Source organism: Thamnophis sirtalis, unplaced genomic scaffold (genome assembly GCF_051295495.1).
Source record: "Thamnophis sirtalis isolate CommonGarterSnake01/CBP01778 unplaced genomic scaffold, rThaSir2_p1.2 scaffold_7, whole genome shotgun sequence".
Lineage (NCBI taxonomy): Eukaryota > Metazoa > Chordata > Lepidosauria > Squamata > Natricidae > Thamnophis > Thamnophis sirtalis.
In genome coordinates this window covers 41,362,118-41,385,287 of record NW_028261387.1, presented here as the reverse complement: position 1 = coordinate 41,385,287, position 23,170 = coordinate 41,362,118, and the positions used below count along the sequence as shown (strand labels likewise).

General features: G+C 38.5%; 1 protein-coding gene across 2 annotated transcripts; it reads left to right on the top strand.

Annotated features, from left to right (window-relative positions):
- ATP6V0B (ATPase H+ transporting V0 subunit b) lies at positions 1–13,441 on the top strand. 2 transcript variants are annotated; one of them, XM_014074120.2, is made up of 8 exons: positions 1–152; positions 6,758–6,806; positions 8,829–8,912; positions 9,240–9,317; positions 9,784–9,853; positions 10,869–10,920; positions 11,770–11,960; positions 12,873–13,441. In XM_014074120.2, the coding sequence occupies exons 1-8, from the start codon at positions 86–88 to the stop codon at positions 12,897–12,899; spliced, it is 618 nt and encodes a 205-aa protein (XP_013929595.1). In that variant the 5' UTR covers positions 1–85; the 3' UTR covers positions 12,900–13,441. The 2 variants fall into 2 exon arrangements, with proteins under 2 accessions (XP_013929595.1, XP_087575931.1); XM_087719805.1 differs by lacking the exon at positions 1–152 and adding an exon at positions 2,071–2,089.
- Positions 13,442–23,170: the final 9,729 nt, after the last annotated feature.

The window sequence follows — 23,170 nt, the reverse complement described above, 5'->3', positions numbered from 1 at the left end:
GCGGTGTCCGTCTGTCAGTTAGTCAGTCACAGGGTCGGCTGATTTCCTGGTCGGCTGCGGTCCGCGTTCAGGGTTTGTCTCCGCCATGTCCGGACTCGGGTTGCTGTATTCGGGACTGGGGCTGAGTGCGGCCGCCGCCATCGCCGGCATCGGTTAGTGATTGAAGCGAGAGGCTCCAAGGTTGCTGTTTTTTTTTTGGGGGGGGCGCCCGCTCCCCTTGCCGGATTCTTACTTCCCCTTTCTTTATGTCGGCGCGTGTGCGTGTTAGTGGGAGATCATTGATCCTCGATCGGAGGCAACTAGATCGCAGGAGAGGCTAACCTGGCATCCCAGGCGCCTCTCAGAATGCCCGGTTCTGCAGCGCGGGGTGTAGGTGGGTGGGTTAGGGTTAATTATGCGAATATAGCCTCCTCTGGCAGGAAGGAATGTTTGAACCCGTGTCCGAACCCGAACGTGGTTTGGGTCTCTTTAACACTTCTCCTTTGTCGACAGGAAGTGGTTTTTTTTTTTTTTTTTTTTTTTTTTTTGCCTTTCCATCTCATGTCATCCTACATTTTAGAAACTGCTGGGTGGAGATTGCAAAATAAAAAATAGACACCTAAAAGATGTTTTCCGTGTCTAATAATCCCAATTCATTTCTGATTAATTGAGAAACAAGAGAGTTTTCTTAGCGGCTTTGCCATTGAAATGATTCTGAATGAATGCTGCTGGGTGCCAAAGGGTATACCCTTTGAATGAAAGAAAAGCATTAAGAAAACCTCTGAAATACAAGTTCAGTTCTTGTGTGTGCTTGATCAGTTTTAAGTTACAACGAAGTATTTTTAGAGGAAAATAACCACGGATAAGAAGTTTAATGGAAAAAAACATTTAACTGCTTCATCCTAGTTACCTTTGATATAAAATTAACACGGAATGTCCACTAGCAGTATAAGTATTGTTTACGTATAAACAAGGATGGTTGATTTTTAATCTTTTGGTTGAGATAAGGCACAGAGATATATGTTCAGGGAGATTTCATGGTTGTATTTCATATAAAAATTTATCCATGTATTTATCCTATATATTTAACATTCAGGTTATAAATCATTATATTTTAATTAGATACTATTTCTAATTAAATAAACATTTCCATTTACTGGAAATGCTACAGCAGTCAGCTGACGGAAGCCCATTCATCATCTCAGCCTTCTCATGTGCTCAAAATCTGGTTCACAAGAATACATTAGTAGTTAAAAACTAGTTCATTGAAGTGTACGTGTAATAAAATCAGAAGCAACTTGAGAACTAAAATTCATAAAATGGAAAGGTTTCAACAGCATTTACCGTGAGTATGTGTGTTATATTGGACAACTATTATGTGATATTAGCAATGCGAAAACAAAAGTTTGATTAGGAAATTCCTCAAAATGGCTTTTCATTAAGCTGAAGAGATTGCCACTTGCCACCAGCACTTTAGTATTCAAAGTTTTGTATTAATGAACATTCTTAACAAATTTGTGTTAAACATTATTACTAAAACATTGGGTATCTAAAATAATCTAATTGGTAAATAAAATAGAGGCAATAGCAAGGCATATACAGATGCAACTGGAATCATTATCATATGCTCCCATTATCAATAAGACAAAATAGATGTGGTGAATGCTTGTATAATTGAATGCTTTTTAAACCTTTATTTAAAAAAGAAATCCCTCCTCTTTTGAGTTATGCCAGATTTATCATTGATAAGAGATTCAGAATAAAGAAGAACTTTTAAGTATTTTGCCCTTGCCAGAGAAACCTCTTGCATGTCTCTAGGCTTTAACTTAAGCCAATGGTGGGTTCCTACTGGTTCGGCCCAATTAGACTTTCGGCCCAATTAGACTGAACCAGTAGAGACATGCCAGCCCGGGTTCCAGAACCAGCAGCAACCCAGGCTGGCCACGCATCCAAACCGGTTCCCTGGTCGTCAACGCCGTCACCATTAGTTCTGTACATGCGCAGAACAATTTATATTGAAGTGTGCATGTGCACATTCCGCGTACGCACACGCAAAGCGCGCCCACGAATGAACCAGCAGTAACGCGGCTAGAACCCCACATTTCTGCAGGTGATTATCAAACACATTACTGTAAAGCTGCTGTGTAACTGAATGGTATATACGTTTTGCTGTGTACCTGTGATTTCTTGGGATCTATTAATAATAGCACTGCTAGGTGATGTAAAATCTCTATTTTATCACTGCTGTAATCCTATGCAAAGTGTGCATAGTAAACTTCATTTAGTTTGTTTTGTCAACAGTCTTTTGGAGCAGCTCACCTAGTAAGAATGATGAGCCTGCAATGAACCTGGGATCTTCTACTGCATTAGTTTGGCTGATGTGGTTCAGACTTGTTCAGTCAGGATTAAGAAATGATAAACCGTAAACTCAAGTTTGACCTTCTAACTCAACTCTGTATTCCTATTAAGGTCATTTTAGCAAGTAGGCACAGCTTATTTTGGAAATCAAAATTTCTTACTGGCTTTTGCTGGGAACATCACCCACACATAATATCCTTCTCTGGTTAACCTTGCTCCATTTCTGTCTTTGTAGATGTTTGCCGCCAAGATTTCCGCTCCTGCATGCATTTCTCTGGCTTCTTAGCAGGCAAGGGAAACTCTTAGTTCTGTTTTCTCATTTAGATGACTTGTGGGGGGTTAGGAATAATAATTTTTAGTATGATTTCCACTCCATATCAAAGGGGAAGTTAGCGTCTTCCTTTTTCGGTTAAACTTATGTCTTATAGTGGCTTCCTGTCTTCTTTCCAGTGAATCTTGAATTCATATTCTGAAATAGTTTTAGGAAATCCATGCCACTGAGCTAAATGCTGTTCACCAAACTGAATGATTGATAAGGAAGGGATGTGATAATCATAAAATTAAATTCTTTTCTTTGTTTGAGGAAGTGGATCAAAATATAGAAATCCTTTCTATAGTGTATGTGGTTTGCAAAGGGAGAAATACAAAAAATCTTCTACTTCTCTATTAAAGTAGAATGTAGAAACATGGGTGTTTTTCAGAAGTCATAGTATGCAACTGTAGCAAATAAACACTGTACCAGGGGTGTCAAACTGGCAGCCCGCAGGTCAGATGCGTCACGCACAGGCCAGGCACACCCCAGCTACATGAAGGGGAAAAAAGTTGTGAAACTTCACATGACGGCAACAGTCACAAGTTTGATACCTGTGCTATAGTGTATTCAGTCAAATTTCTTCATTCTGGCTATTTTCTTGGTATTTTGTACAAGAATTGGGCAGCTGTTACTATAGAATACTTGGTTATGATCTCTTAATCATGAGGGGAAAATCTAGCTGTAGTCTTTGGGAGTGGCATCCTTAAATGCGCCATTTAATTTCCTCCCCTTTTAATATCGACAGTTTCAACAATTACCAAGCTCTTTCAGAATCACATACGCGGTATTCCAGCCCTTAAGCTGTCAGAATAGAGAGAAGCAAATGTTATTTTATGACATACCCCCACGTACAGAATTCTACATGATTTCAAAAACTGATGTACTATATATAATCTTGTAAAATGCAAAGCTCTGTGAGTTCAATTCCCAGTAGAGGTTTTGGCTTGTGCAAAATAACTTTTCGTTACCTGCAAATAAGGAGACCCAGTAAGGATAAAAATAGTGTTCTCCAGTGTTCATATTTATCCACAGGGTCTCATTTGATACATAAATATCAGGAAGCTGTTATGCAACTCGGCCATGTATGCATTCTCATTTCATTCCTGTGTTTTTTTTAGCAAAGTTTATTTTGCCAGTTTAAAATGTATGTGTTTTCTGAATAATATCTTTTTTGTGATTAATGATAGGGATGTTTTTCTCTCCTATAAAGTCTTTGCATGCACCAAAGACAAATTCCTTGTGTGTCCAATCACAATTGGCCAATAAAGAATTCTATTCTATTCTATTCTATTCTATTCTATTTAGATGTATTACAACTTGTTTTGGGGATTTAAAAATGCTCATATAATTTCTTGGGCATCCTCAAAGATAATATACATTTTAGCCAAAATATGGCCAAATGATTGTGCTGCATTCAAAGACATTTAGATTTATTTTATTTGTATGCCGCCCTTCTCCAGGAGGGACTCAGGGCAGTGAACAACTCAAAGGGGGAAAGGGAAACATAGAACACAATACAAGTAGTTAAAATAGCCAAGAATCACACAACCACACAGGTCGAGAGGAGAGGGGAACTCATCAACCCCAGGCCTGCCGGCAAAGCCAGGTTTTGACGGCTTTTCGGAAGGCCTGGAGAGAGGTGAGGGTCCGAATCTCTGCGGGGAGTTCGTTCCAGAGGGCTGGAGCTGCCACAGAGAAGGCCCTCCCCCGGGTAGTGGCCAGGTGGCATTGGCTGGTAGACGGAACCCGGAGGAGGCCGACCCTGTGTGATCTAATGGGTCTTTGGGAGGTAATTGGCAGCAGGCGGTCTCTCAAGTACCCAGGTCCAATACCATGAAGGGCTTTATAAGTTACGACTAGCACTTTGAAGCGTATCCGGAGACTGATCGGTAGCCAGTGCAGCTCACGGAGGATAGGTGTAACGTGGGTGTATCGAGGCGCACCCACAATCGCTCGCGCGGCTGCGTTCTGGACGAGTTGAAGTCTCCGAATACTCTTCAAGGGCTGCCCCATGTAGAGCGCATTGCAGTAGTGATAGTTAAGCAAAAATATGAACCATGAGTGTGTATGAAATATGTGAAGAGAAGACTTTGGAGTAGAATTCTGTCGTGATAGTTTAGTGATATGTTAGAGAGAATGCAAAAATCTTACAAAAAATCTTCAAAGAAATCCATTGTTGACTTGGTGTAGGGACCAATTTGGAAAATAATGCATAATGTAGATTAGATATTATAAATACATTTGATCAGGAAGATTAGACTGTGAAAGAAATTACTTGCTTCAAAAACTAGTCATTGTCTGATTTTTGGGGGGCAGGGAGGGTAAAGAGAAATTTAATTCAGGTCTCCTTTGTCCAAACCGAACAGCAGTTTTTGTTTGAAGGTTCCAGGACTTTTCATGGTACTTCAGCTGTATAAATACCTGATTGCTAATGAGGTTTAGTAATTTAATTCTGATAATTAAAAGAGAAGGCTTTAGCACAATATGTGCTAGGACTGCTGACAACATAAACATGTAGCTTCTATTACAATAGTTCCAGGCTGGGAGGGCCACAAAAGAGCAAAATAGGGCCATTTTTTGCAAAAAAAAAAAAAGGGGGGGGGCATGCAGAAGCTTTGGGAGGCTTGTGGAGTACCAGGGGGTAGGGGCAAAAATGAGCAAACACGGCCCATTTTTTTGCTCATTTTTGCCCTCCCCAGCACTCAGGAGCACTTTGCAAGCCTCGCAAATCCTCTGCACGTCCATTTTTGCAAAGGGGGCAGGATTTCAGTAGGCCAAAAATGCTGTATTCAGTGTAAAAGACGCACCCAGATTTTTGCCCTCTTTTTTGAGGGAAAAAAGGTGCTCTTATACTCCGGAAAATGCGGTAATTGGAAGTAGGGAAACACTTGTTCCATATTTCTGCCCAAAATCTACATTTTTAGTAACTACAAAAGAGCCTCTATTTATATTACTTAAGCATCGGGTGCAAAAAGCTATGCTTATATCTAGTAGCCTCCAATTTTTACCCATAGATTGCAAGCTACCAGTACTTGAAAGAAAAAAAATGTTGACCTCTGTTTTCCTGACAAACCTATTAAGGTATATTTTAAATTTAGATGTGTAAAGGATATGGAGTTTGCATGGCTTGAAGCTAAGATTGTCACTTGGGAGAAGTTATGTATCTTTAAAGGAGGTTTTATTTATAGTAATATAACTGTGACCCTATTCTGCACAGAGACTCAAGGTGTTTCTGATTGTTATTTCCAGTTTCATGACTGACTTCCTCATTCTCTTTTCAACGTATAAAGGGATATGTCTAGATTCCTGTTTTTGGTGGTTATGCTGTGGTTTTAATATCCAGGAATGGGAATTATGCAAACTCTTGTGAATTGATTTGATACCTATAGCCACCCAAATTAGACTCTAAATAGAAAGATTAAAGTATGAATTAATGCATACATATTTTGTAATGCTATCTCTGTTTTCTTTCTTAAGGAATTAATTGTAGAAATCAATGTAAGCTTGCTTTATTGGTTCAAGAGGTTATTCCTCCTTTATATTTTAGGGAGTCTTGTTAAGCCACCCTTTAATTTTTTTTCTTCTCAAATTATTCGATTCTTTGTGGAAAAAGTCTGCTTGGGACTATTCACAAATGAGATGGAATACTTGTATCCCGTGACTATGTTGTCATATTCTATTAGTATATGCTGATACATATTTCCCATAAGTGTGTCATTAACTAATTTTGTGAAGTGTTCATTTTTCTGAAAATTCTACTCTGAGCATATATGACTCCCCCCCCCCCCACCTAGCTATAGTGTATGATATTTGGTATATTTGGTCTTCAACAATTGGTCTGTGCTCATCCCACCCATTTATAAGTAGAAAGTTTTGTCCTGAAAAGTAATTTGGCTTTATATGAAGATTTATGGTGTAAATTGAATGAAGAGATTATACGAGAAACCCAGATATTTTTATTTTTTTCCCTATGGAGACTTGATATTATTTGTCTGTTCTGAGAATGATGATTTTGATACTTGTACCATCACAGTTTCAGGCATTGAAAAATAGGGACTAACTTCAACTTTCAAAGTTGAAACATTCAACTTTGCTTTTGTTTTTCAGGAATCTGCTATACAATATTTGACCTGGGCTTTCGCTTCGATGTAGCATGGTAAGTTGTCCCTTTCTTCCCAAACGGGGATTGAAGTAGTAAGGGGGGGAAACAGCTTATGAATATGCTTCATGATGGCTCAGGAAAGGTGCTATGGAGATTAAGAGTAATTGGCCAGTGTATCTCACAAGTTCTTGGATTATGGATTCCTGAAGATCTGGCAGTGCTGCACCCCAAAGATGAGTAAGCAAAGCTTGGCCTGTTTGCATCCACACTGCAGTTCTTGACAGCAATATTAATGGCACAGTTCACTTTTACTAATCAGTTCTGCTAATAGCATCATTTTGCCCACTCGTCAATTGGCACCCTAACCTTTTATTAATATTTTTGAATAGCTTGTCCTTATGCTTGGCTAGGTAAGGTTTACAAGCCATTCAGTGTTGGTGCCTTGTCCCACAACAATTTTATTAAATTCATTAAAGATCAGAAAAGAATATACAAAATAGGAGGATTTGCATTCTTCTTTAGTAATGTTTTAATAATGTAAATTATAATAATTCTTAATTATAATGTAATTAATAGAATCAGGAAAAGGGGGAATTAAAGTAAAAAAGGGCATTGGGAGACTATATACATGAATAGGTAAACCTAAGGAGAAATTTTTTAAATACACATTTAGTATTTCCTCTCCAAAATGTACTTGAATAAAATAAGATAAACTATCATGAAAAAAATATTATTAAAACTATGAAATGCAGGTTAGAAAAGAATAAAATGGCCTTTGATTATAAGGTTCTACATCTTTGCTGTTAATTTCAGTCAATGCAGTGTATCTCATTTTTACATACTACTGATTCAGAGGAAGATATATTTTTGTTTACCAAGTTTTTTGCAATGGCAAAACTGGCAGCTAAGAGAAATGGAATTAATGTCTTATCCTGCATCCTGGACATAAAGTGTTTCAAATCTTCTCCTTAGGATGTTGCTACAGAGCATTGCATGCCAAAACAACTAGACACAGAGATAGTTTTTTTCCTTGCCATCACTCTGCTGAACACATTATTTACACAGTTCTGTCTTATGTCTAAGTAGATTAACCATATAGTATGGCTGTATCATTTTTATCCTTCTCATCTGTTCCACTACCTTCTCTATGTGTATCATTATTATGATTATTATCCTTTGTTATTGTGATTATTATCACTTTGTTGTTTTGCATGTATACTGAGAACTTATACATCAAAGAGTAATCCCTTGTGTATCTAATCAGAGTTGTCAATAAAGCTATTCTACTCTATTCTACATAAATTTATGTTTGGAAATGCAGAAATAAACTAGCTACAGGGTAAATTCCATATAATCTTCTTGATTCCATTAAGAACTTTTGACCAAAACAAATAGCTATACCTGTATTATTGTAATAAAAGTGAATATATTTCAATTTATTTACAGCTTCTAACTCTTTCTACTCCTAAGCCTTTACTACTCTAACATTTATTGACTGAATCTTTCATGTATGCTCAAGAATCCAGGATGATTAGAATCCAGAAAAACCCTTAGAATATAAATCTGCCAGTCCCAGAATTAGCAAAAGTGGGAAACAGAATATAATTCTGGAGCTGATTTGCAGGTGTCCTGTTAGGTGATGGATCAAACAAGTTCACTGCTTTCATGAGCTTTTATCTATTACTATGCCAGCTTCAGCACAACTTTCTTATAGTTTTTTTCTGTCTCATTCATAAATAAAAAAATTTCTCACTGCTTGCATGAATGAAAAGGTAATTTTTTGTGCATTGAAATGGAACAGCCAAGCTACAACTATAATGTCTTTTCCCAGTGTTTTTAACTAGGATTCCTCCTTTTCCTCTTTTGTGAGAACAGTGATTTCACATACTACCCTCTTTGCCTGAAAATAAAACATTCCCGGATAATAAGCCCAATCGGGCTTTTGAGCGCATGTGCTAAAATAAGCCCTCCTCTGGGGGGGGGGGGTTTCAAAAGAAAATAAGGCACTGTTTTATTTTCGGGAAAATGGTATGATGGGTGGGAATGGCATATTTTAAGATCTTTTTCTATGTATAGGTTCCTGACAGAGACTTCTCCATATATGTGGTCTAACCTGGGTATTGGGCTATCCATTTCATTGTCAGTGGTGGGAGCTGCATGGTGAGTATCTTTTTCTTCATATCCTCTTCTCATTACTAACTGGCAAGTACGGCTGACCTCTGCTTTTGAGTTCACTTACTGATATTAAAATGGTACATGAAACTAAGTAGCTTCAAACCACATTAATTTTTGCTTGGAAAGAATTGAGGGCCCATATAAGATACTTTGTCTTGCGAAATTGAAAGACAAATTCAGATGGGCATAAAGAGTTTTATGAATAAATACTACAGGCATAATCTGAAGAAACTATTTGCCATCTACTGGCACTGATTCCAAATTATCTGTGCAACATGGTGAAGGCTGTCTATCTAATCCTTATGTTTTTAGGGGCATTTACATCACTGGATCCAGCATCATTGGAGGTGGTGTCAAAGCACCTAGGATCAAAACCAAAAATTTGGTCAGGTGAGTAAAACTCTTTTCTCCATTTGTATTACAGATGTACTGAAAATTACAAAAGTCACCAGGACATCAGGACAGTGTTATTCTCCAGAGAGCAGTGGAATTAAATCATTGGGGCATTTATTTGAACAAAGCTCTTTAAAGGAAAAAAATGTTCGTTTCAGTGACACCCCCACACACACAAACACAAACCCTACCCCAAAACCATGATGTAAGCATATACAGATTGAAGCTGGTAATAAGATTCTTTGTGATACAATATCCAGCAGCACAGTATATCCTATTGTCACCATGGCATCTAGGAAAGAACATTAGCATTGGGGCACAAAAATCATTTCTTTCTTCTTTCTTTTCCTTCTTTTTTTTTTCTTTTAGAAAAGTAGAGGGTCAAATAATGATATAATCTGGGGAAGATAGCCATTTTTTTCTTTTTCCACTTCAACTGCTAAACTCTTCTTTCTGCTTGCAGTATAATCTTTTGTGAAGCTGTGGCCATCTATGGAATCATCATGGCTATTGTGATTACCAACATGGCCGAGGTATTAACTATTTTGTATAAGAGGGATATATTTTTTGGCTAAAGTTGACTGTACCATTTTTCAGATATGTCTGATTTGATGTTAACCTCATCCATTTATTTCCTGTGAAGAAAACCAAGTAGATTATAGTATTCCAAACCAAAATACAGATCAAGTCAATCAATAGATTTCTAGTGTTGTGCTAAATAGTTAATAATTGCAGATAGCAAATAGCAAACATGGCTCAAGCTTTTAAGGTAACCTCTCTAATCATCAGTGAGTATAAAAGCTTGGCCAGATGCTTTTAAAACACTGGACAGTGTTGTCAAGATTAGTGATCTCCATTGCAAATGAAAGAGAAACTGGTATTAAAAATTAATATTGCAAAATATTATAATATTGCAAAAAATATTACATTTATGAGCAGATTCTCTTTTATCTGTCCCTAATAAATCTCCATAGACAGTCCTAAGTAAATATTAGTCCAAAAGATATCAACTATCAAAACTATCTAATTATCAAAAGTTATAAACACTTGTTCAAAAGTTCTCCATTACTAAGAGTTAACCTATCCTAAACGGTCTGCCGTTGCCCCATTTTTAAAAAGAAATTAGTTTTGGTAAATCCTAATGCCAGGGCTAGTATCCTATTTGTGTTTGGGCTTTGAGCATCAGTTGGGCTTCCTGCTACTCTGCCTGCCTTCTTCCTGCTTTGTAGCAGCTTCCCTTACCTGTGATGCTTGATCCTATGTCTGGATCGGTAGTGGAATTTTCAAGGTTATGGTGCTGGTAGAATTTAATCTGCCTTTCCTAGGTGGAAAATTGGAAGCGTTGGGGAATTCATATTCACCATAGATCTGAACCAGGTTTTTGAGGGGCCACCCCACTGGGGATAGAAGGAAGGGCATGTATCAGACCTGGCTTTTGTCTCATGGGGTTGGTTATAATTGCTATATCTATTCCTTCTGGTGGGAGATATTATTCTAATCTGTTTGGAAAAGTGTTTTTGTTTCATAAAATACTTTTTTTCCTTGCAGCAATTTAGTGGTAGAACCCCTGAGCAAATTGGTCCCCGGAACTATCATGCAGGTAGGCTATATTTGTAGGGGGGGGGTAGGAAAACAGCTCTTACCTTTGTAGGAGCATCATGGATTCCTAGTTACTTAAGAAATGCCATCGCTAAATCATGCTATTATCTCTATAAGCATAGGAAGCATGATGCCCTATGATTAATGCATGAACTATAACCGTGACAACTCATATCTTAACTAGTTTATCTTTTTACTTGTGGGAGTCTAATCAAATGAGTTTATAAGACCATCAAATTTTCTCATTATGGTCTATATTAGTCTTCAGGATTTCAAATCTTTCTCAACCTTATAAGGGATTGAATCTGGAAAAAAACCATCAAATGGATTGTGCATGTTGCACTAGTAATTTCTAATGTGCTGTCTTCTTGGATTGGACACTTATAGCAATAGCAATAGCACTTAGAGTTATATACTGCTTCACAGTGCTTTTCAGTTCTCTTTAAGAGGTTTACAGAGTTAATATATTGCCCCCAACAATCTGGGTCCTCATTTTACTGACCTTGGAAGGATGGAAGGCTAAGTCAACCTTGAGCCATTCAGGATCAAATTCCTGGAGTGAGCAGTGAGTTAGCCAGCAACACTGCATTCTAACCACTGTGTCACCATGGCTTATAAGATTACCATTGAAGAGATCAGAATAATATGTGTGCTGTATTTGTATGGTTCAAAACCACCATATTAGCAGTAATGTTCTTATGGCAAACCTCAGAGGCAAGGTTTTCATGTATGAAGTGGACATTCAGATCATGTTTTTACTCCACTATTCTCAAGGAAAAGTCCTGAAAGCTTGACAATTTGAAAATGCTATTGGATACTGCCTGTTCCTAATGCCGTTTTCTCTTTGTAGGTTTCTGCATGTTTGGGGCAGGTTTGACCGTAGGATTTTGCAATCTCTGCTGTGGTGTATGTGTGGGCATTGTGGGAAGTGGTGCTGCACTAGCAGATGCCCAGAATGCCAGCCTCTTTGTCAAGATCCTAATTGTGGAAATCTTTGGCAGTGCCATCGGACTCTTTGGAGTCATTGTAGCAATCCTGCAGGTAAGCCACTCTTATTTTTCTCCCCATGAGATAGTCTGCTTGTTATAACTTTTCGTATAGAAGCAAAAAGTTATTTTTCAACAAAGCCCTAATAAATTTACAATCCCTGTTTTCCTAAATTTTCCTACAATCCCAGTTTCCCAGGCAGTTATATTAATACAGTAAAGAGCAATTCCCGATATTTCTGTGAATTTAGGGGCACCAACTTCCAAAAGTTGGAAAGAGACAAGAAATTAACTTTTCAGTAGGTTTTAGTAAGATTGTATAGCTTCAACCCATTTTCTCCAGGGAGATTCTTCCATTTACATCAGAGCACTGATCTGAATTTTTCATTTCATCCTCCTGGGTTTTTTTTCCTAGTGCTCCTTACTCTAATCCAAGACTGTTATGTTTTCTCATGATCACAAACAGATAGATTTGTAATATTTGTTTTTAAATAGCCCCACATTACTGCACATAAACAAATCTGTTACTTGATTATATGTGAGGAAATAGAATAGTCATAACTGTCATGGCTGGCATTGAGAAATTGATCACTCAGAACATAAGTAAGGGGGCTGAGGAAAGCTGTCCTCTTCCCACCCCCCCACCCCCAATTTAATGAATTTTGGAATTATGTTTAAGGAATAGTTTTAGAAAGGATGTTGCTATTTATGGTCCGTTGAGTCAACTCTGATTTCTGGTGACTACATAAAGTTTCCTGGTAGCGTTTTCAGAAATAATTTACTGATACCTTCTTTCTTAGACTGAGAGAGAGTGACTGGTTCAAAATCACCAATTTGGCTCAAGTTCATGGGAGGACTGGTACTCAGACTTCCTTGTTATTAGTCCAACCACTACACAAAACTTGACATAGCAATACGTAATCCATAAAGTATTTTCCTGATCTTTTGCTTTTCTTGTATTTTGCAGACAACTAAAGTGAAAATGGGTGACTAAACTCTTTGCCAACTGCAGATCCTGTATATATTTATTTAATGTCTCCTGGTGGCCTAGGAGCTTGATGTATAAAGTTCTTCTTGTGATCTTCACCTACTGGGCCATGGACAAACCTGATAAATTGATGTGTGTTTGTGAGAATTTATCCTTCTCTTCCCCCTGCCTTTTTCCTCCTCTTTTTTTTTCCCAGAAGGAAGGGGCTGGATGCCTTGCTGGAAAGAGCCTTAGGTGTTCTAGCCTTTTGCACTCTCTGTGGCAAACACTGCCAATTATAATACAGTGTTCTATGAAAGAAAATTGTTCTTGTCCCAAGTAGATGCCCTTCTTGTGTGCTCCCTGCTGATGTGCCCCAGTTATTATCCTGGCTTTGATGGCTGATTTTTATTCCCCCTGAATAATGGTGGCACTGGCTGAGCTCTTGGCTTTGGAGACTGTGGATAGTGCCCCTTCTACACACACCCCCATGTGAAGGGACACAAGAAATGAACAATGTGATTTTCTGAATCATAAATGATTGGTTATTAAAATCAATGATGATGAAATTTGATTGTATTGTGGTTAATTGTAAGTATTAAATGTTTTGCTTGAACTATGGTTGGTGAAAGATCTGCACTACATCAATTGTAGTTTCAAACCCTGCAGTAAAAGCAAAACTAATTTAGTTTTTCAGAGGAAGCCTTAGAAGATTGTTTTCTAAGATGCTTGGCACTATATCACATCTTATTTTATTTACTTAGTTCATTTTATTTTTAAAAAGTTCTAAACTGCCCCAATCTCCAGACTCTGGCCAGTATGTATCAGTAATCATTAAAAAAAACAACCACATCAACTCATACCACCTATACCACTTATACAACCCATCAATGTTATAAATGCAAAAGAATGGAAGCAAATATCTAGACTTTGCTTCAAAGTCCTGAAGAAAAGAAAGGTTTTGAAAGCTTTTCCTGGAAGCCAGCAGGAGAGACCCAAGCACATCTCTGGATGCAGCTTTCTTTTTTGTTATGTTGGCGCCTCTATCAAGAAGGCCTGCCTTTTTGCCATGTACCGCCTAACTCTCAAGATGGGGGAGGGAGGAGAGGAAGAGGAGAATCCCCAGCGGCAGGCCTTTTCTTGATTTGACAGGACAAGCAGATTCTTTGCAGAAAGCAATAATTGATCTCATTCAGTGCCAATGCTTGGCACCTCCTGGTAATGCAGCAACCATATAATAGGTGTTTGTTTTTGCAGCAGCAGGCTCTAATAGCTACAGCTACCAGCATTTTGCATCCTTATAGCTTCTAAGGCAGGCTCATGTAGAACGTTTTGCTGTACAGTAATCCAATCAAGTGATGACACTCATTCTCACCAGGGCCTCCTGTTCCAAATCAGGGCATTACTGGCACATCAGCTGGAGCTGGGAAAAGCCTCCTAGCTGGGGCCTCCCCCTGTTGTTCAAATAGGAGCTGTGAGTCAGGGAGGACCAGCACGTCATAGAATTCCTTCAGAGGCAACATGGATTCATTTAGAGCTAAGCTTGGAACTGACATGTCCTAGGCTGAATTTTTACGGATATTCAGCCGTTTTAACCTGATATGGTTTAGTCCATTTTTAAGTTCCCATTTGTAGTAGTAAGTCTCCTACAACACATCTGACTTGGCCTGCATTGGCGATATATCATTGACATTGCCCTGTATAGTTATTAATTATCTTGTCCCATTCATCTTAGGTACAAAACCAAACACTGTGGCATCCTACATGAAGCATCTGAAGGTTTGGTTGCTCTTTCTCCAATAAAAATGAATCTACTATTTTTAAAAAAAGTGCTACCAGCAGTAAGATAAGGTCAACAATACTACTGAGAGATGGAATAAAACACATGCACACCCATCCAGATCCTAACAAAAGTGCTCCCATCAGAATGACAATGTTCCCCTTCCTCTTGCTAGGTCTCAATCTTGACTGAAAAAGGCCCAGATAACCTGCCTTTTCTAATATCTCTAGCAAATTCCTCCACCAACTTCCCAAAAACAGAATGGTACAGACAGGATGGAAGTTGTCCAATAGGGTTTGATTGAGTGATGGCTTTTTGAAGAGAGGGTGAATTGCACCCTTCTCGACACAGGAAGTACCTCCCCTGCTTCAAAGAAATGTGAATAATTTAAACCCATCTATATAGGTTCTATAGGTTCAAAGAATTCCAGGTAATACTGCAAGATGTTGCCCAACTCGTTTGATCTTAAGTGAATGTATGTGATTTTATCTGCAAACAAATCTGTAATAACATCATAGCCCCTGCAGATGTTCTGTCTTTTCCATCCTTTTTCCAAAAGGGATTAGCTTACCCTGAACAAGGCTACAGGGTAGGAATCTGAAAATGCAATAAATACAGAAAACCCATACCTTGCTATCATATCGCCACCAAGTCCAAATAAGGAATCATACCTGTGTAAAACCATTTTCTTCTGGTCTTATGAAGCCATCGCTAGGCCATCTTCACTAGTTCCTATAGTCCCCTGGGAACCAGGTTCACAACTGAAAAGAGGTGGCACAGGGACCCTTGTCCAAATGTTTCGGTCTCACTTGAGGCGGGGCTGTCCATCAAATGTCAGGAAATTTTTCAAGTGCCCTTATAATAGATTCATTGCCCTCAGAACCTGCAAATTGATAAGAAAATTATCTGTAGTAGAGGTTAAATGATAACATCTTTCTTATCCAGATTGCATCTCATGGTTTCTAAAGTAAAAAATGGGTTCAGTGTATGCCCATTCTTGGGAGCTGGGGCTGAGATCAACTGTAGCAAGCCATGATTGCTATGGATGCCATGGGATCCCAAGCTGTCCCAGGACACACAAGAGTTAAACCTGCCACCTTTAACAACTTCAGGAACTATTGTCGTTTATGTACTTCACTTTCTGATCTTATGTCAAAAGCATTTTACACATGAATACACCTACCCACACAAACACACATCTACATGCAGTAAAAAAAACACTAAAAAATAAAGCCCTAGAAACCAGCTATTGCCAAAAGAGACAAAAATGCATGGGAGGAAAGATCTGGTAGGTTGAACCCTTTCCTACCAATAGTAATCCTATGTATTAAAGATTTTTTTAGAATATAGAAAAGGAACCATGCTGTTCTTCTTTACTTCCCATTAGAAAATATTCTGGTAATTTTTGGAGGGTTCTCCATAGCTTGCTGTTGGGGAAGGAAGCACATTTTACAACTACCAATCAAAATATGTTGGAACTACTGGCTTAAGGGAGTTATAACCTATAGTGGCATGAGGCACAAACAAGCTCATTACCATCCCAAAAGCTTATAGGCCCAGCTGTTCCAGTTGATCACATCTGGTCTAACTGCCGAATTTGTTTGTCAAACATTTATTCTAGAACTGTCGCTCACAGTAAAAATATATATATATTTATTACAAAAAATAATTCACAGACAGTCCAGTGGTGGGATTCAACATTTTTTACTAGCGGTTCTGTAGGTGTGGTGTGGTGTGGATTGGTGGGCGTGGCAGGGCAAGGATACTGTAAAATCTCAATTTCCACCCCACTCCAGGGGAAGTATCCCACTCCAGGGGATACTGTAAAATCCTCATTCCCTCCCCATCCCACTAACCTTCTTTCCAGCTCCGTTCTGCCATGCAGGGCAACAAAAGAGGACCCAGCCAATCAGCTGGGATGCCAATCAGCTGGGACTCGGAAGGGAGCGAATAGATGGGGGCAGAGCCAGCCAGAGGTAGATTTGCCGGTTCACCGAACTACTGAAAATTTCTGCTACCGGTTCACCAGAACTGGTCAGAATTGGCTGAATACCACCTCTGATTGACACATGTATGTAGTTTCTTGGTATTGATTTGCCACTGCCTTTCTCTAGGCTATTTTTTTCAATTTCCCAATGACACCTACAGCCCCATTCTTGAAACAAGTCTGCTTAACTTCCAGGATCTTTTAAAGCCGGGAGGGAGTAGGACGTGTTGAGACAAGATATTAAAATATAATAAAAGCTATTTCAATTAGCTTTGAAATGGACTAAGGGGAAAAGCCCTCTATTGACAATAAAGGCATCCCAAGTACCTTGTAGAAAGGAGGGGGGGAGGGTAATATCCCAGCAATCCTTTTCCTTGGTTCCCTCCGCCTAATCTCATATTTTATTTGTGCATGATTTCAAAGGCTGCTACTTTACTTTGCCCCAAAATGGTCTCCTTAGAAATGTTATCATCCTTATTATTACTGTTGGTTGCATAATCAGCCAGATGCTTAGGCTGGATTTGGCATTTTTATCCACCTATTGAATTCTTCCCAAGGCCCGGAATAGGCAGATGTTGTTTGATGGTGTTTTGTTGCAATGTAAGCTGTTCCAAGTAAATTTTGCTTTTGGAATTGATTGATGGCAATTTTGACAATCCTGATGGTGTGCTAGTGGTACTCTAGATGTTTATTATTTATTTGACTTTTATTCTACCTTTATTACTTTATAAGTAGCTGAAGGCAGCAAACCTAATACTCTTTCCTCCTCGTATTTGTCCCACAACAACCCTGTGAGGTGGACTGGGCTGAGAGTGAGTGATTGGATGAAAGTCATACAGCCATCTTTCATGCCTAAAGTGGGACTAGAACTCACAATCTCTTGGTTTCTAGGCAGCACCTTAACCTTCTAGGTTTTTAGACACTACACCAAATTGACTAAATTATTTCAGATGTTTAACCTGCTGTTATATATATAACTCATGGCAACCTAACTCCTGCCTCCTATTTCTCCCATGTCAACATCTTGTAATGTGGGTTGGGCTGAAAAAGAGTGACTATGCCCAAAGTTCTTCAACTGGCTTTCATGCCTAATGGAAAGCCTAGAACTCAAATCGTCCCCTGGTTTCTAAGGCAGCATCTTCTTAACCCTTATACCATACTGGCTCTTCATATACTAGGACAGTAATGGCTAACGTTTTTGTTGACATGTGTCAAAAGTGTGTGCACCCATGCATGCACCCATAATGCGATATGTGTGTGACACACACCCCCTTGTGCCCCACCCCACGCAAGCATGCGTGACCCCCCCTCCACTCCCTTCAGCCCTATACATGCACACACAAAGCCCCTGCATGTGACCCTCCTTGTCCATGTTTGGCTTCCAGGATGGTGCAGGAGGCTATCCAGGCCCAAAATGGGACATGGGAGGGGGCCCTAATGCAGGGCCCCAGCCCCCCTTTTTGACTTCCAGGTTAGTGCAAGACGCTTTCCAGGCCCAAAACAGGGCACGGCGGCGTGTGAGGCCCCAAAATGCAATGCAAGTGCCCCCTTCACATGCAGGCCTCCCGCGTATGCATACATGCTGCATGCCCCTGCCACATCTGCCCATACGTAGCAGAGACACAAAGACCAGCTAGCCGGCGGTAGCCACATGTGTATGCACAGTGGAGATGGGCTGGGGCGACGGCTGGCGTGCCCGCAGAGTGGGCTCTGTGAGTGCTATAGATTGGCCATCACGGTGCTAGGATATTGCTTCCCTAGAAAAACATTCCCTTGCAGCTTGATTCTTGACAGCAGGTCTACCACACAGATGAGCTACGAAGTCATAAGCATGGTCTTGAACCTCCAGCAGCCCTGCACAGTCTTCCCCATTTTTCACCTCTTAGGGAGCAATAGTGATGTTTTCCTGGCTTATTGTTTGCTTCTTGATTGATTTGGCTACATCCCTGCAAACTCCTTGTAAAATGCAGCAAATTTATTCACTTTAGATGTTTACTAAGCACCCAACATAAGGAGCCAAGCTGGCTCATCAGCCTAATGTACTGGCAAAAGGACTCATGCCAAGATGGTGGGTGGGTATTAGGATAGAATCAAGGATTCTGAAAGTCTATATCTCCACTCTCTGCAAATTGCAGGTGGTATTAGAATTAAAACAGTTGGGCTGAATCATTGGATTAACAAGTGAAGCTGGGGAAAAAGTGCTGAGAAGCCTGACAATATTGGGACAGAAAATAAAAAATCCAAGAGCCTTCCAATATTGCAATCGGTCTCAAATGTATTTGATCAGGAATATTAGCATAGTCGGCTAAGTGCTTAGAGCCACTGTGTTCATTCATTTATATCAAAGCTGTAGGAGCGACGCTGCAGTGCAAACTGGGACAAGAAGTATATAAGGTTAGATGTTTCAGGAACTTTTCAGCCCAGGACATTTATCTGTTTAAATGTTACAGAAAGCTGAAGCACATTGACTACATTGATGACATTAAGGGTAACTTAGTCAGTGAGCAAATACAAGCTAATAAATAAAATTCCTCAGGATACCAAGATGAGATTACTTTGATGCAGTGGTGAAATTCAAAACTGTTTACTACCGGTTCTGTGGCTTGGTGGGCATGGCTTGGTGGGTGTGGCAGGGGAAGGATACTGCAAAATCCCCATTCCCTACTCACTCCTGGGGGAAGGATATTACAATATCCCCATTCCTTCCCCACTTCTGGGACCATCCAGAGGTGGCATTTGCTGGTTCTCCGAACTACTCAAAATTCCCGCTACCGGTTCTCCAGAGCCTGTCAGAACCTGCTGAATTTCACTCCTGCTTTGATGGCAACTTAAAAATGCCACTACTTTGATAACAGAGATATTTTTCCCTTTGTTATCTTTTAGCAGGGGCTGAAGTACCAAATGTGCTAAATGCAATTTTTGAATTCAGGAACCCATAGATTTAGTTCTTAGCATACCTGCCTGAAAACTCTTGTTGCTGGAAATCATCTGGACTTTAAAGAGCCACTATCAGGACAGACAATACTGAATTACGTAAACCAATCATCACATTTTGTACAAAACAGATGTATGATTTCATGTTTTATTGGGTTCCAATAAAAACAGCTCTCCTCTCTATGCTTAATGTAAAAGAATGCCTGGTGTTAGGGGATGAAAACTTCATTCAAAGGATGGCTTGCTATTGCATCAACCTTGCCTTAATTTGCTAAACACAAATAGCATATATATTTATTTAGGCAAATCAGTTCGGCAGAGATAAAAAATAAGGATGGCAATAATTTAAATAGATTAGAATAGCAAACATGTCATATTTTAGGGATTATGCTAATTATGTGTGTTCTAAGTCAACTCTAAGGCTACAGACGTTTTCAAGATTCTCAGATTGTTGAATCTCAGATTTTATAAGGTGGTTGAAGATTAAAGGTTGATGGTCTTTAAATATATTCTAGGAAGATTGCAGAAACCGAAAGCAAGTCTACCTGCTATTGTTAAAGATGCAGGTTGTATTCTAGACCGTGTTTCAGAAATGGTTGATTTGCTGTATTCATGGTGCTTTCATGGTGTCTTTCCTCAGACAGAACTAGATTGATTTTTCTTCCAAATCAAATATATATTTCTTTTTTAGCTGTATCTTATAACAGATTTATCCCCTTTCACTGGAAATATATGATCGCATGTCTCTAATCCAGAAGCAGTGCTAAGCGCTACTATGGAAATAATTTTGAAGAATATATCATATATCAATGGGAATAAAGACAAAATGTGAAAACTCAACTGAATTAGATGGGAAAGCATAGCAACTTAAGATAAAGTGTGTGATTCCAAGAAGGAAAGTCTAGGAAAGTTCTTCATACCTCAGCACTATGGAAAACAAATTATTGAACACTTTGATATTCTATCCATACTTTGAAATACAATATACCCCATAATCAGTGGTGGAATTCAAATAATTTAACAACCGGTTCTGGTTATACCTTTATAACCAGCTCTCAACAGAAATTTATTAATAAGATTTATAGGTCTTTTCCCTACTCCCCAAATTGCAATTTATATCCAGTTTATTTTACTAATTAAGGTTATAATTTCATTGTTATTATCTTGATTAATTACATGTTAACAAACTAAACATTTAGAATCTAGAACACTCTAAGACATGTTAACATTTGTACTTAATAATCACCAAAAGTATCCATTAACATTTCCTTATTGTTATTATAGTTGAAAAGAAAGAAAAATGAATTGTTTACTGTTTGTATCACATCTCCTCTCTTCTGACCCAGATTAATTTACCCTCATAACAAGATCTAGACAAAGGTTTGTTAGTAAAATTTATAAGTCTTTTCACCAGATCCCAATTTAGAATTTATGGCCCAATTATTTATCTTAATTAAGGTTATCATTTAATTATTAATATCATAGTAAATTATATGTGAACGAATAAACATTCAATGATAATCTAAAACAGTCTACAAGATACTTAAATCCCTACTTATTAATCATCAAAAATTGGCTAGTTTTTTTTAATCATCAACTAGCATTATCAACCAGTGTCTTTCCAGTAGCGGAATGGTCTTATTTCTCTCGCCTGCTGTTGTGGCAATTCTCTTTTCAGCTCCTTTCCAGAGTTTTGAACTTCTCTCCGCACTTTGTAGCTTAGAAGATCTCTCATGTAGTTTTGTTGTTATTAACATAAGCTTAACTTTGGTTATCAAACTTTTTTCTAGGTAGGTTTGTCTTCTTAACTCCATTCTTTTTGCTCTTTTTTTCCCTACTAGATCTTGAAGTTTGGGGTAAAGCTCCAAATTGTCAAAGTCACTTTTTCAGCTTCCCTTCTTTCCACTTTCACTCACATTTTCTCCATTAGTAAGTTCATCTGTTATCTTATCTTTGTTTTCTGTATTTTCCTTCTCTTCTTTAATTTTTTGGGGTCCAACTCCATAATCTTTTACTGTGATACCCCATAGTCTATCCCATTTCTTGTCAAATCTCTCAAATCCTTCTAAGATATTTTGAAGTCCATCCAGGATATTTTGAACTTTTAAGTTTTCCTCATCTGAATATTAATCCATTTTTCCAAAAGAAAAGAGATGTAAAGAAAAAGAAAGAATCTGATAATCTCTGCCACTCTAGCCTGTCAAAAAGGGAAAGTTTCTTGGAGAATATATCTATATTTAAGCATAAGTTCTTTTGTAGTTTTCAAAGTAGAAGGGTTCTTGCCTTTTTCTTTCCTTTTCCTTCTTTTGCCAAAATATTTTCCAAACGCACCTGCAAAGCACTGTTCGTGCTCTTGAGTCTTTATCAGGTTTTATAAACAAGCTCCAAACCCTTTCTTTGCAAAATCAGTGAAGTCAAGTAGGAGTGAACAAAGGATACATTGTTTCAGGAAAAAAAACTTCAGGCTCAGGCTTCCGACTGGCAGATTCAACTTTATATATATATGTATGTATGTATGTATGTATGTATGTATGCATGCATGCATACACACACACACACACACACACACAGAGAGAGAGAGAGAGAGAGAGAGAGAGAGAGAGAGGGAGGGAGAGAGAGAGTGTGTTACAACCCCCGGTATGCCCAAATATGGGAGGAAGTTCACTACTTCCATTCTCTGTTCATCGGCTCATCACAAGAGACCATCCAGACAGAAACCCAATATTTTTACTGTTGCCTTTGTTACATTTTGTGTTGTATTTATGCTGATAAATAAATAAAGGGAGACTAGTATAGATCTATTTCAAGCTATTTAGCTCTTATCAGCTAGCCATACCCTTACTGGGATTCGAACCTGTGCTGTATTGCATCTTAGGCAGATGTGTTAACCATTAAGCCACAGAGTTCGACTCCTTATCAGCTAAGCCAGGGTGATAGGTATCTATTTAGAGTTACAATACACACACACACACACACACACACATTTGTTGTATTTATGTATATAACAAAAAGGCAACAATAAAAATATTGGGTTTCTGCCTGGATGGTCTCTTGGGACGAGCCGAAGGACAGAGAATGGAAGTAGTGATCCTCCTCCCATATTTGGGCATACTGGGGGTTGTAAAAATCTAATATATATATATATATATATATATATATATATATATATGTGTGTGTGTGTGTGTGTGTGTGTGTGTGTGTGTGTGTGTGTGTGTGTGTGTGTGTGTATGTGTATGTGTATGTGTATATGTATATATACCTTTTCTTCAAGTATCTTTAATATGCTTTTATAACAAGTAAAAGGAGGAATTTGTTAAAATATTTTTTTTTTAGTTTAAACCAAAAGAATTAAGGTAGTAAAAAATAAGGAAAGAAAAAATCAGTCCATTCACTTCAGGTGGAGAAACAGGAAACATTGCAATCACTTCAATCCACAGCAAGCAAAAGTAAAGAATTTTCTAAAACAGTCCAATAAAAATTAAATTCGCCGCTTTATTCTTACTTAGAGGACTAATATCTTTAAAGGAAAAAAAATTCTTAGGGCAATCTTCTGAAAGTAAAAAAAAAAACTCACCAGATAGAACACTTTCACTTCTT